We start from the raw sequence: 12,858 nt of genomic DNA on the forward strand, positions 1-12,858 counted from the left end.
CAAAACAGGGAAAATACAGTCCAGTGGCTGCTAGTATGCATGTTAGATCTGTTGATAGTTACATATTAGCGACATAAGTGATTGTAATTCATTGGAGGGCTCATTAGCTTTAAACCCATCTGCATGTCCTCAGGAGTAGAGTTATAGCCCAGTAACTACTATTTCTCACAGGTGATTGTACCTGCTCAACCCAAGTTACATAGTGCAAGAACAGGGGTTTGGTGCATGGAGTGGGAAGGAAAGAGGTGCCATTCCCCCCAATTACAAGTCTAGTATATCAAAATGAAGCTGTTAGTTTAAAAAAAAAAAAAAAAGTTGCATAATGTTTTAATATCTACAATCTATGTTGAACTTTGTCTTTGGTACAGTACCATCTGAAGAGCCCTAAATTTGCCTTTTAGTTGACATCATTCAAGCCTTCAACTGGCCACAGCACTCAACCCACATCAAGTACTACTAAATAAATGCATTAGATTATACAGTCAATTTCACAGCTTCATGTTTTACTTTCAAATGAAATATTTGGCCTGTCAGACTCTTTGGTATGTTTCCTAGGCAATCTGAAACATTTTAGAGCCTCTCAAAAGTGATGCATAGTTGTATTTCAAAGTCAGGGAAACAAGAGGCTACAATGAAGATTTACAAATCAAAACATTTTAAATCCTGTAGTGTTAGATTATTCCACCTACAATGTTGCCAGTGTGATGTTATTTTGGACACTTGTGAATATTTAGAACAAGGAACCATTAACAATACCAAGACCATGTGCACACTTCAACAGGATCCTGTGTGTTGCTGCTTTTAGTACTTGACAAGGCTTCAGCAGTAAACTATTGCTGCACTTTAACAGTAGTCAGACTGACTCTGATTTACCAATCAAATGTTCAATATTTGTTTAAAGGAAAACATTTGTTTAAAGTCATAATCACTTGACTGCAGACACAGTATATTTAAATGCACACAACAGTAATATTGGCTATCAATATGAGAGCAATGATCCAATTGGGAATGGTCCTTGCCAATTTGACAAATTCCACATGTCATTTGCAACTGATCAAATGCTGCTGTATTGGAGGTATTTGTGCACCTTTTTACATACATAAAGCAGGTTATAAATAGTAGGTAGTTTTGTCAACCACCACCTCTTTACCTATTATACATGAACACTGTTTTATAGTCTATATAGAAATCAGACAATATCAAACCAAAATTTTAGAAAAGAGTATCATTAATGCTCACCTGCGCATACGCTTCTTCCTCCACTGGAAGACAAAAAGGATATTTATTAGTGTACATCAGGTGCAGTTTGAATGTGCTGTGTGTGCACTCCCACTAGACATGTGACAGCATACTGCTTGTTAGGATGCAGGACACACTGCAGGGACTCCCCACTGCAGACTTCACTGATGTGATGTAGACATTTTAGTAAGGCGTATCATTTTTTAAGCAAACCTTTTTCCCCATAAACACAGCTACAGGTTCAGAGGTTTCCCACAGCTAACATCACAGCATGCATCAAAGCGGGCCCTATATTAGCATTAGCTCTACTTTGCACATATATGTATCAGTTATTGAGCCCTACTGTACAAATGTTATAGACATTGAGTGGAAAATATTAGTGGGAAAATAAATACACAAATAACAGAAATGTTAATTAGCCACCAGACAGAGTAAAACAGGACAGGAGGTGCTGTTCGGATGCTAGCTAGCAGCACTAACTGAACAGGAAGACGATACAAAACAGTAAAATAATGACTTCTTACCTTGGCTCTCATCGTGTGGAGAAGTTTCTGTTGAAATGAAACAAATAAAGAAGTCAGTTGCTGCGGATGATTAATAAAAAGTAATGATTAGTTTGGATTCTATTGGCAGCGAAGCAGCTTTCTTACCTCAAAGTGAGAAGATCAACGGAAAGAGGATGTGACGAAGGAGGAGGGAGGTATTTATACACGCAGTGACGTCACGCTCAAGCGCAAACTGTTCTCTTCGCACACTGGGAAATGTAGTCCAGATAACAGAGACTGCATCTGCTTAAAGGCGATTTTATACTGGATATGACATGAGTTTAATATCATATTCAACTTTTTCCAAGGCGATATGAACAGGTTTGATGTTTTATTAAGAAAATCAAACTTTTTAAACCTTTTTTTTAAAGTTATTAAATATAAATAATATAAAAATTAAAATAAATAGCCTATATAGAGCAATACTCATCACTCATGTTTAGGGAAACATTTATTATTATCAATTGTAGTGTTTTAACAGATAAATATATCAAAATGTTGAGGTTCAAAGTTTATTCTTCATCTTGTAAACAACAACAAAACAAAACAATCATACCTCAAGGTCCATTTAGTACCTGTTCTGGGCATTTTACTTTTCTCATTTATAATGGGAAACTCAGACCTGAGATGATCTCTTACTGGTCCAACACCACTGAGGACACCCATAAAACCTGCTCAGCTTCAGTTTTCACTTCACAAAACTAATGATGCAGTAAAGCAAGTTAACAGGTGTCACTACTTGAAAAAAGTTTTTCAAAATTGGAAAGTACAGATTTCTATGTTTTTATGAACTTCAAGGGGAATGGCAGTAAATTTGACAGTTTGTTCCCTAAAGTCAAAGTCCATTTAGTAGCTGGTTTGACCACATCACATGGTCCTCAAGAGATGTCATACAAGTAGGGCTGCAATAACCATTATTTTTATTATCGATTAATCTGCTGATTATTTTCACGACTAATCACTTGGTCAATAAAACATCAGAAAATAGTGAAAAACGGCCATCACATCTTGTAGTCCAAGGTGACATCCTGAACTGTCTTATTTTGTCCAACCAACAGTCCAAAAACTAAAAATATTAAATTTACAGTTATGTAAGACTAAGAACAGCAACAAATTCTCAAATCTGAGAGCCTTGAACCAGCGAATGTTTGACATTTTTGCTTGAAAAATTACTTAAACGATTATTCAATTCTCAAAATAGCTGCCAATTAATTCTGTCAATCAACTAATCGACTAATCAATTAATTGATTAATCATTGCAGCTCTGCCAGCTTGTGCCCAGAATCATGGAAAGATCTAGTTTCATGGCAAACTTAAACTGCTCAAAGACCACATGTTTTGGTTAAAAGCTCAGGAAAAGTTACTAAATGGACATTAAGGCAAGACAGTTTTGTCAAATATCAAATCTTTGTTTTACTTCTACTTGATTGTAGAATATTTGTTTAGCAGAAGCTCTTCAGTCTGTAAACGGTCATTAGTATTACACACAAAACCAGTAAACGTAGGACTGGGAGATATGGATAAAATCAAAATATATGTAATTTAATGCAGTGATACTGATATTTATCTTCATATGTTTAATGTATAAGAAAATCGATCAAATAAACAGACATGAATGTCTGTTCGTGTCAATGCACCTGATAAAAGTTGCTTCATCACATTGATTCAAAAGTTAGTAATATTTAATATTGCCATAAAACATTTCTGCACATTGATTTGTAACATAGCCCACAATAGTTTAATACACCCAGAGATATTAAAGGGATCGCTAAACTGTATAGCAAAATCTCTGATGGCTGACAAATAATCATCCTCTGGTATTTACTGTTTCATGTTGACCAGCACTGCTGATGCTGCTTTACAACATCACTCTCAACTCTCAACTTACAACATTAGTTTGGAGATGAATAAGCAGTTTTCATATTTCAGTGCAGACAGTTTTAAATACTCAACTTTGACAAGGTCCTTTCAAGAAAACATAGACATACAAAAATGTTTTTATTTCATTAGATGTAAAGATCCTTTGCCCACCGACTGAGCTACAAAGCATGATTTTACTTTTCTCATTTAAATGAAACTCAGACCTGAGATGATCTCTTACTGGTCCAACTCCACTGAAGAGACCCAGAAAACCTGCTCAGCTTCAGTTTTCATTTCACAAAACTAATGATGCAGTAAAGCAAGTTAACAGGTGTCACTAATACAAAAAAGTTGTTCAAAATTGGAACGTATAGACCTCTATGTTTTCATAAAATTCAAGGGGAATGGCAGTAAATGTAGCAGTTTGTTCCCTAAAGTCAAGCGGACTACAACTGTGTTTTTGCTTGTAAATGTTCCAATCTTCTGCTCAGGTTATTGCTTTAAAAAAATCTAGTGTGGTTAAAATGTTGAAGTTTCAGAGCGCCCTGGTAGCCGAATGGTTACTGCGCATGACACATAACCGCAACGTCCCTGGTTCAATTCTAGCCAGCGACCTTAGTTGCATGTCGTACCCATCTCTCCCTCTCCTTGTTTCCTGTCTGTCACTACACCATCCTCTACCCAAGAAAGGCTTAAAAAAAAATGTTGAAGTTTCAGTCAAAAAGTGTTCAGGATGGAAAAGTAACCTCCACTTTCCTCACTAGCTTAACTTGGAAACAAAAGCCATCTATTATATTACAAACCTCTAAATGACTCATTTGCTGTCAATTTTTTTTCTACATTTGAGGAATTTCTGTAACAATTTCCAGCTCTTATTTCATGAATGACAAATTAAAAATTTAACCCTTTACTGCATGATGACGTTACGAAAATATTTCTGTTGAAATGTTTTAAACGGTCTCAGTTGTTTAATAATGGACGACTAAAACCATCATTCCTAAAGATTCACACGTTTGAGAAGTCACAAATGATCCTAGAACAATAAACATCTGGATATTCCTTTAACCATAACTTTGTTCACATATAAACAGTTTTAGATAACTTGTTATAACTTTGTTGCCAAAGGGAACATGTGACAGTTAAGTAGAAACAGCGGCCTCAGAAATGATGCCTTTCCAATGAGATCATAGTTTCTGTTAGCATCTATTCAATGAACCTTTACTGATATTTAGATGTCAACAATACAAGCTGGTTCACTTCCATTAATGCCTAAAGTGAACTTCAGATTCTCTTAAAAAGGACATTTTCAGCTGCAAATAATACAAGCATGAGTGGAAAAATGTTTTGGTTTTTTTCCCCCCTCAGACAGAAGTCACACACTCACCATTTGGCAACAAATCTTTTCAAAAATGTAAAACTATTTGCAATTATTCTTTATTTCCTGCTCAAGTTCAGGAAGAAACAGAGCAACATTTGATCCATGTTGCTGCCAATTAATGCAGTAAAGGGTTAAGCATCTGTGTCAGTTTCAACAATTAGTGAAATATCTTTAAATATTCAATTGATTCCAGTGTTTTTATGAATTTGCCAGTTTAATTTGTGAAATCAGCTCTGTTGTATGACAGGCCGAGCGTTTGGGGGGTGGGGGGGGGGGGGGGCTTGTCGTGTTTTCTCTTGCTTCTCTTTGGGGTCTTGCGTGTGTGGAAAGGCAGTTGTTTATTCGGCTGCTTCTGTTTCTTCAGCTGGCTGTCCAGTTGCATTTTCTGCCGTCTTTGAGGCCTGTGGGATGTGAACAGGGAGGTACGGATCGGTTAACGATGGCTACATTGAACATTATTTTTATTTAACACTACACAAAGGTGAAATGAAAAACAGGGTTAATTGTAGGACAGTGTGAGGGGTCAAACTTCAACTCAAAAGTTACCTTCTTTTTCTTTTTCTTCTGTGTTTTACGGCTTGCAGAGCTCTGTAGTAAAGTCTGTAGAAGAAAGGAGATGTTTTAGTATAAAATTTAAAAAGTGCTTCATGCAGGTAGTTGTAGCTTGTGACTAAGGTGCTCAATGTACGTCCAGTGATTTCACAATCTTACCCTTAGCTCTGGGTCCTGGACTTCATGCTCTGACTTGTAGAGATCTGGATCGAAGGGTCCGTTGGTGATTCTGTGAGGCCCGTTGGCCATCAGCAGCACTGTGAACTTAAACTGAGCTACACACTCTCCTGAGAACAAAGAGACCCAGAAGGGGAGTGATAAATAAATAAAAAGTGAAAGCAATTGTTAAAAATAACATACATGTTTAAGGGAAGAGGTAAACGCTCACCCTCTTTCTCCTGTAGCACACTGAAGGGCTGTAGCAATTCATGTTTGGCACACTCCACCACACCCAGACGGGCTTTGGCTTCATCCTCAAACGCCCTGATCAAAAATGGATGGTGGTATTAAGTAAATGTAGAAGCCAAAATGCATCACTATTCAATCTGTGGTCAAAGTTTATACAATTTCTACAGCTGGTGGTCTATATTACCTAAGAGTGAAGGGCATGGCATCAAAGCGTCGCTCAACCTCGCTGAAGAAAGTACGAGAAGTCTTCATCTTCAAGCCATACTGTTTACTGGGGTCCCTCTTATAAATGGTGGTCCTCAGACCTCCATCTCTGGCCTGAAAGTAGATCAGAGAGGATCAATTCTCCTTTACTCTTCAGTGCTGATTGGCTACAGCAGAATCATACTATTTGGACAGCTTCGGGTGATGAATAAACAAAGATGAGAGGGCACTGACCTTTCCTTCTCCGGTGCTAATCAAGACATCCACAGCATAAACTTCATGTACCTCAAACTCGGCCTTCTCGTGGTCCTTCCTGGAAAAGAGTGTCAACAGTAACCGGTCAAAACAGATGAGCAACATCTTCCACGCTCTGTTCATTCTCAGAGAACATACAGTTACTCAAAATATGTCACTGTAAATAGTTTCAGTTACAACTGTTCATAGTGATGTTGGTCGATTCTCCCAAGTTGCCTGAACATCATTCCTGGTTTTGGTGAGTTTTTCAAATGTTATATTTAGTTACTTTCAACATCACAAACCAATTTTCATTCATCTCCATTGTATCGGGGTAGTGGCAGAATTTCTAAAGCTCATCAAATCAAACTGAAACTTACAGTAGTGACAGACGCCATTAAATATATCTGTGAAAACATGTTTTTTGTATTTTCCTTCTTTGAGTAAAAATGACAAACATGTACCTTTGCTGGTCTGTCGGGTTCTGTATGATGGTCTTCTCTCCATCGATGATATGTTGCTTTAGCTGATGAGACAGCATACCTTCAAACCACAGAAGCGGACACGAGAACTCATTATATTATACAGGAAAAAATGCATCCAGCTGCATTTTGTAAACCCATTACAGTCATTATCATATACCGAAGAGATGTAAAGAGGAAATTTAAGGACGAAAGGTATCTCACTTGTATCTCACAATGTGCACACTTGTGGTTGACCTCAATGTCCTTTCATGACACAGCGCACTAAGAGAACAAACTTTCAATAGACACTCACCCTCAATAGGTGTGCATTTGAACGACTGGGCGATCTTGTTCCAGGCCTCCGTCACCTGAGTGTTCTGAGAGACAGAGAGAAAAAGGAAATTACTTTCTAGAGCCCAACTGATGAATCGGGCAGGCTGATACAAGACAAGAAATTTAAGCACAGAAATGTCAAAAATATATTTTGAAACATTGTCACCATTCTATAATTTTAATTCAATAGTTCTTCTATGGTACCAGAAAGTAGTGACAAGTTTATTTTTCAACTGTAAAATGTCCTGCCCAGTAGATTTCCAGGCCACAATTACTAAAAAAAAAAAAAAAAATTTATAGGAACCTTATCAAAATCTTTTATTTATGTTATGGGGCATGTAAAAAAAAATATATATCAGCCAATATATCATTCAGATTTTTAATGTCTCAAATATCAACATGACTCTCAAAAATCCTGTATTGGTCAGGCAATATTATTCTCACATGCAAAATATTTTTGCAAATTTTGCAGCTGAAATGCAGTCTGAAGAAAGCTTTCATTTTAGGTTGTATTTCAAACCACTGCGATAATGTCATCTCTTTTTTTTTTAATCTGATGGGTGCAAAGAAGAGGGAAGAGGTGGAAAAAAAAGTCTCGCAAAAAAATGTAAGTCTATTAGAGGATTTTCAATGAACTGTCTAAGAGAAAATACAGCTCAAAAAGAGGAATTTCACACAGTGACACATACAGCCAGACTTTAAAATTCTTCAGAATAATTTGAAGACCCATCTAAACCTTTCCATGATGAGAGTCAGCCACTGTAGAGAAAGTAACTTATAACAACAGGAAAGACTGTGAGGAGGAGGTTAAGTGTACCTGGTTACCAGGTTTAACAAGGCGAAGCGCTGCTTCTGCACACAGATGGGCGGCTTTGACTACATCAGCTTTCCGGCCTGTGATGGGATTCTCCTACAGAAATAAGACGCAGTGAGAAGAGGACTTCAAGGTATGTTCTAAAGACGATACAAAACTGTGGCAGATGCACAAAATTACCAAAAAAAAAAAAAAAAAAAAAAAGGTTCTTACCTTAGAGGCCCCCACCACAAAGCTGTGAGCGACATTTGCAATGAAGCCATCAACATGAACCCCTAGATCTCTACAGAAGAAAAAAGAAAAGGAGGAAGGAAAGTTTTAATAACAATAAATGAAATAAAATCAATGATGTATCAAATTCATTTCAAGTTTAACTGCCACTCAGCTGTCAAGATTACTAATGTTGATGCAGGAATCAATCAATCAAATCTACTCGGAAGGACAGAATGTCAACTATGTTGCACTTTGGGAAATGAGACTCATAAAAGACTAAACAATAAGGTCAGACAAAAATAAAACAACTTAATCCGTTATGGCCATTAAACAAAAGATATGTTCCAAGGTGAATTTCTTTTTGGCTGTACATCAGCTGGACTGCCATGAAGGACTTATTGTGAATTCAAAGGAGTGGCGCTACAGATGGTATTTAATTAGACAGACGTGCCCAGCCAGAAGGTTAGGCTGCAAATGTGTGTATGTGTGTGAATTGAGAAACATACAAACCTAGTGTGTATAACCACATCACCATGAGCTATAACAAACATCTTTAAAACACTGAAAATGTACACGGAGCACAAAAGACATCACAGAGGACAAAGACAGAAGTGGCAATACAACAACTAAGATGAGTTTTCTTCCTTTTTCAAAGCACACCGTTGCATTAGAAAAGTATGATAAATGGGATTTAGCATCAAGGCTAAAGTCCATTTTATCACTTTTAAAAAAAACAGACACCCCCTACTCTAAAAACGTCCAATCTTACTTGTGGTTTGCCACACAGGACAGACAGGAAGACAAGACCTTAATGATGAAGCAGACAGTCAACAGCAAAGAGAAAACCCTCACACACAAGCCGAGATATAACAAAGAAAGAAGGGAGGACAAGACACTGGGAGACTCAAGACACACAGGGGAAGGAGGGGGTGACATTGTTGCAGAGCGTGGTGCCTACATTTTGACCAGATCCCCATCTTTAAGTGTGTAGTCGGGGTCACTCTTCAGGGGAGAGAAGTGGCAAACACAGTTATTGACTGAGACGCTGGTGGGAAAGGCAATGCCTAGAAGAGGGAGAAGAGAACCACCAAGTCTTCATTTGGAAATCATCCACAACTTAAGCAAAAAAAAAAAAAAAAAAAAAAAAACTAAACAAGGATGGAGGGAGTGACACTTGGATCACACAATAAAAACACACTGTCATCCTCTGCCACCATATTAGAACATTTAAAAACCCCTGTGGATTCACACACAAAAATCAACCTCAAATACACAACAGATGTACTTGTAACCATGCTGGCCTCACCTTTCTTCATTTCCTTCTCCTTCTTGAAGACCTTTCCGGTTTCTGCCATGATGTAGGCATCCCCTTTCTCACAGAGGCTGAGCACAGACACACCTGGCTTGGCTGCTTCCACAACCAGACGAAGAGCCTCTGGATGACAGAGCAAAACGAACAGTAAAGGATTAAGAGGAGGGCAGGAGGAAAGGACCAGGAAGCAAGTAGAGCAGGTAGATGAAGTATTATATTGACATAATATACAACTGATACTGTGATGTGAGACCAAATATGATCTAAGATTCTCTCTTAAAACAATGCATAACGTTATTTGAATGCCCTACCATCCACATACAGTGACTAATGATATTTTCTAAAGACACCATATCACCCACCTCCACTATAGCTCCACCCTGTGTCTGGGTACTGACTCAAAAATATTGTGAACATTTGTGTCTAAAATTATACTCACCAAGCACTTTAATAGGCACACTGTTGAAATCTGATACAATACAACAGCTCTGTCATAAATTCTACTTTAATGAAGCTTATACATTTTCAGTTTTTGTTGACATTATCAGAAAGGGTGGTGTTGTGATGGAGTGCATTATATTGATAAGTGTTCCTAATATTTTGCCCCCTCATGTATGTTAATAGGGTGGACAAAATATTAGGAACACTTTTTGCACTTTTTCTGACAGAGGATCTTATCCACATCTCCCACTTGTAATTTCATATAATGCAGCCATCCTTTCTTTCCACTGATTAAGTATTTTCATCATGCTGTATTTTTGATTAAAAACAGGCAGAATTTTCAAAGTACTTGGTCTGTATATGCAATAAAGTTTGGGTTACATGCAAGCTGAAGACCTTAAATTATGCCTCTGCTATAACTTAGCAGATATATCAGCATGTTAGTTCTGTAAATAAAGGAGATAACTTTACCATGAAAAGTTGTGGAGAAGCTAACACAAAGAATTCATTTTGGTGATACAAATAAGAGAAACATGTAGCTAACTAACGTAAAAGTGGCTTCATATCTGTAGTTAGCTGACTTATCTTTCAGCTCGTTAACGTTTGCTTGACATTTTTAACTGCCTGCACTGGGCAACAGGCTGAGCTAGCTTGTTAGCATCCCACGTTAGTTTAACAGACAAACAGCTGCCTCCAGGAAAGCTTAACGTCAACGTTGAGCGGCAGACCAAACATTAGCTGACCCAAACGCACCTGCTAGTTATCTATCCAGCCGGTTAATGTAGCATTTGTGTGCCTCGCATGTAAACCACATGGCTGCTGCTGCTGCTGCTGTGGAGGAACTAACGTTAGCTCGCTGCACGACAGGCCGAGCAGAGCTGATCGACCGTTAGGTACTAACAGCTACACGTTGATATCAACTTACGGTTGGCGATGTCACCCCCCATCTTGTACTTGGTGACTACCAGATCCTCGGCGATGGTCTGCTCTTGCTCGTCGTCGGACATCTTGGCAGTGAGTTTCAGTCGCTAGTTGGTCCTAAAGGCAGCCGCAGTTCCCGCAGCTCGGCTCGGCTCGACCGCTGTCTTCACACCAGCCTCCCGCTACCAATCAAGCCCCTCCCACTCCACCGTGACACGAAATACGTCACAGCGACCCCAACCCGCCAAAGTGCCAGTTGTTATGTCGAAGTCTGTTTCCCGGTCGATATGTGTCTCCCCTCACCTTGAACTGTACCCGGCCTGACCCCAAGTTTACCTTAACCCAAACCAGTTATCTCTGCCTCGCCGAACCATAACCGTAACCCAAACCTAACCCCAACCGCGGAGCCAATTTATTTTCCTAGGATGGCGAAGTCTTGACCCGCCCTAAATTGCCTCTGATTGGCTAGTTACTCGTTGCCTTCGTTGGTTGGGTTGGTTAGGTTTAGGCATGAGGAGTGTGATTGGTTAGGGTTAGGGTAAGAATATCAGGGTAAGCCAATCAGAGGCAGAGTACGGCGGGTCGTGACTTCGCCATCCTAGAAAAAATAATTGTGGCGCTACAGAAAACACAATTCCAAACGAAGGGATCCAGGGGTCCTTGAGAGGGTTCCAGGGGGTCCCCAGCAAAAATGTGAATAATTTATTTTCACTATAATTCGGCCCATAAGTAACACAAGACAGAATGTATAACTATTTTAGTCATGGGTTTCAAAGACTTTCTGTAATAAAATGTCTATAGCAAAAATCCTATCAGATGGGGGACCCTGGGACAAAATCGTATCAAATGGGGGTCTGTGGTCTAATTTGTGTCAGTTTAGGGGTCTTTGATGTGAAAAAGTTCGAGAACCACTGGTCTAAAATATCTGTGGATGACAAGAAGAGCAGATGTTGTTAAAGCAATGTAAACACTTCTGAAAAATCTGTTGATATATATTTATTTAAAATCTTTTTTTTTTTTTTTACTATTTCCTAATTTATGCTGTTCCCTTTGCTCCATTTATTTTCACTATTTTTTTTATTTATCATAGCCTATTATTCTGTGATGTGTCTTGTTTTTTTTCATTTACAGTATTATCCTTTGTTTTATCATATATTATGCTTGTGAACAGATCTTGTTTTTTTCTGTTTTTCTATGCCTTGTGGTTGTTATTGAATTGTTTTGCAAGTTATTTAAAAAAAAAAAAAAAAAAAAAGAACAAGAACTTTCCAATGTACAGAATTATGTTTTGTGATGCCTGACAATTCAAAATGGTATAAGTACTGGAAGAACTTGTCTAACCGTTTTACACTATATGACCTTTTCTTTAAAAGTTTGTTTAGCCTCGTTATGGCAATGACAATAGAGGAGATCATAAAAATAGAGTCATTTTAAACCTTTGACTATTTTAATAATTTGATATGATGTCAATTTTTTTGTTACTATGGTCAGAATTATTATTATTATATTTATTATTATTAGACAATGACAAGCTTCTTCTGGACCTTTCAACCATATCTCAGGGTCTTCATCAGCAGATGGAGTTTGATATCATTTTATTCTAATTTTAGGTTTTTAAGATCTGGACAACAGATGAAAATGAGTATTTTAGGCTAACTCTGGCTCTTTTCCTGTTAATTAATGAGCATTGTCACTGTCAAGTAAATAAACAAGTGAAATCCACTGTGAGATGTGGATGAAAGCTGGTACAGTAAGTGGTACAAGTGTTAAAAATTAAGTTAAAAGCAGTTTCCGAGGTCAAGAATAAATTCTCAAGCTCACTAATAGACCTAAATAGTCTTCATTTCACCCACTGCACACACTAACATTTCACTCACAAGTTAAGACCTGCGCGCCCGCACAGGTGTTTTCACTTATTACGGCGAATCTTCTGCTTAGGT

At 38.0% G+C, this 12,858-nt stretch overlaps 1 protein-coding gene across 1 annotated transcript; it reads right to left on the reverse strand.

Moving 5' to 3' along the window:
* Positions 1–3,769: 3,769 nt before the first annotated feature.
* pa2g4a (proliferation-associated 2G4, a) lies at positions 3,770–11,131 on the reverse strand. The gene is made up of 13 exons (XM_044348737.1): positions 10,923–11,131; positions 9,551–9,679; positions 9,203–9,308; positions 8,245–8,314; positions 8,035–8,127; positions 7,198–7,261; positions 6,885–6,963; positions 6,421–6,499; positions 6,167–6,300; positions 5,963–6,057; positions 5,734–5,861; positions 5,569–5,622; positions 3,770–5,423 (listed from the first exon to the last, which is right to left on the reverse strand). The coding sequence occupies exons 1-13, from the start codon at positions 11,002–11,004 to the stop codon at positions 5,361–5,363; spliced, it is 1,176 nt and encodes a 391-aa protein (XP_044204672.1). The 5' UTR covers positions 11,005–11,131; the 3' UTR covers positions 3,770–5,360.
* Between the last annotated feature and the right edge of the window lie 1,727 nt (positions 11,132–12,858).

Source organism: Thunnus albacares, chromosome 4 (genome assembly GCF_914725855.1).
Source record: "Thunnus albacares chromosome 4, fThuAlb1.1, whole genome shotgun sequence".
In the NCBI taxonomy this organism is placed as follows: domain Eukaryota; kingdom Metazoa; phylum Chordata; class Actinopteri; order Scombriformes; family Scombridae; genus Thunnus; species Thunnus albacares.

Coding starts and splice junctions, on each gene's coding strand:
- pa2g4a (XM_044348737.1), bottom strand. CDS start 11,004: ATGTCCGACGACGAGCAAGAGCAGACCATCGCCGAGGATCTGGTAGTC. Junction 9,309..9,550: donor GGAGAAGGAAATGAAGAAAG/GTGAGGCCAGCA, acceptor TCCCTCTTCTAG/GCATTGCCTTTCCCACCAGC. Junction 6,058..6,166: donor GCCATGCCCTTCACTCTTAG/GTAATATAGACC, acceptor ATTTTTGATCAG/GGCGTTTGAGGATGAAGCCA.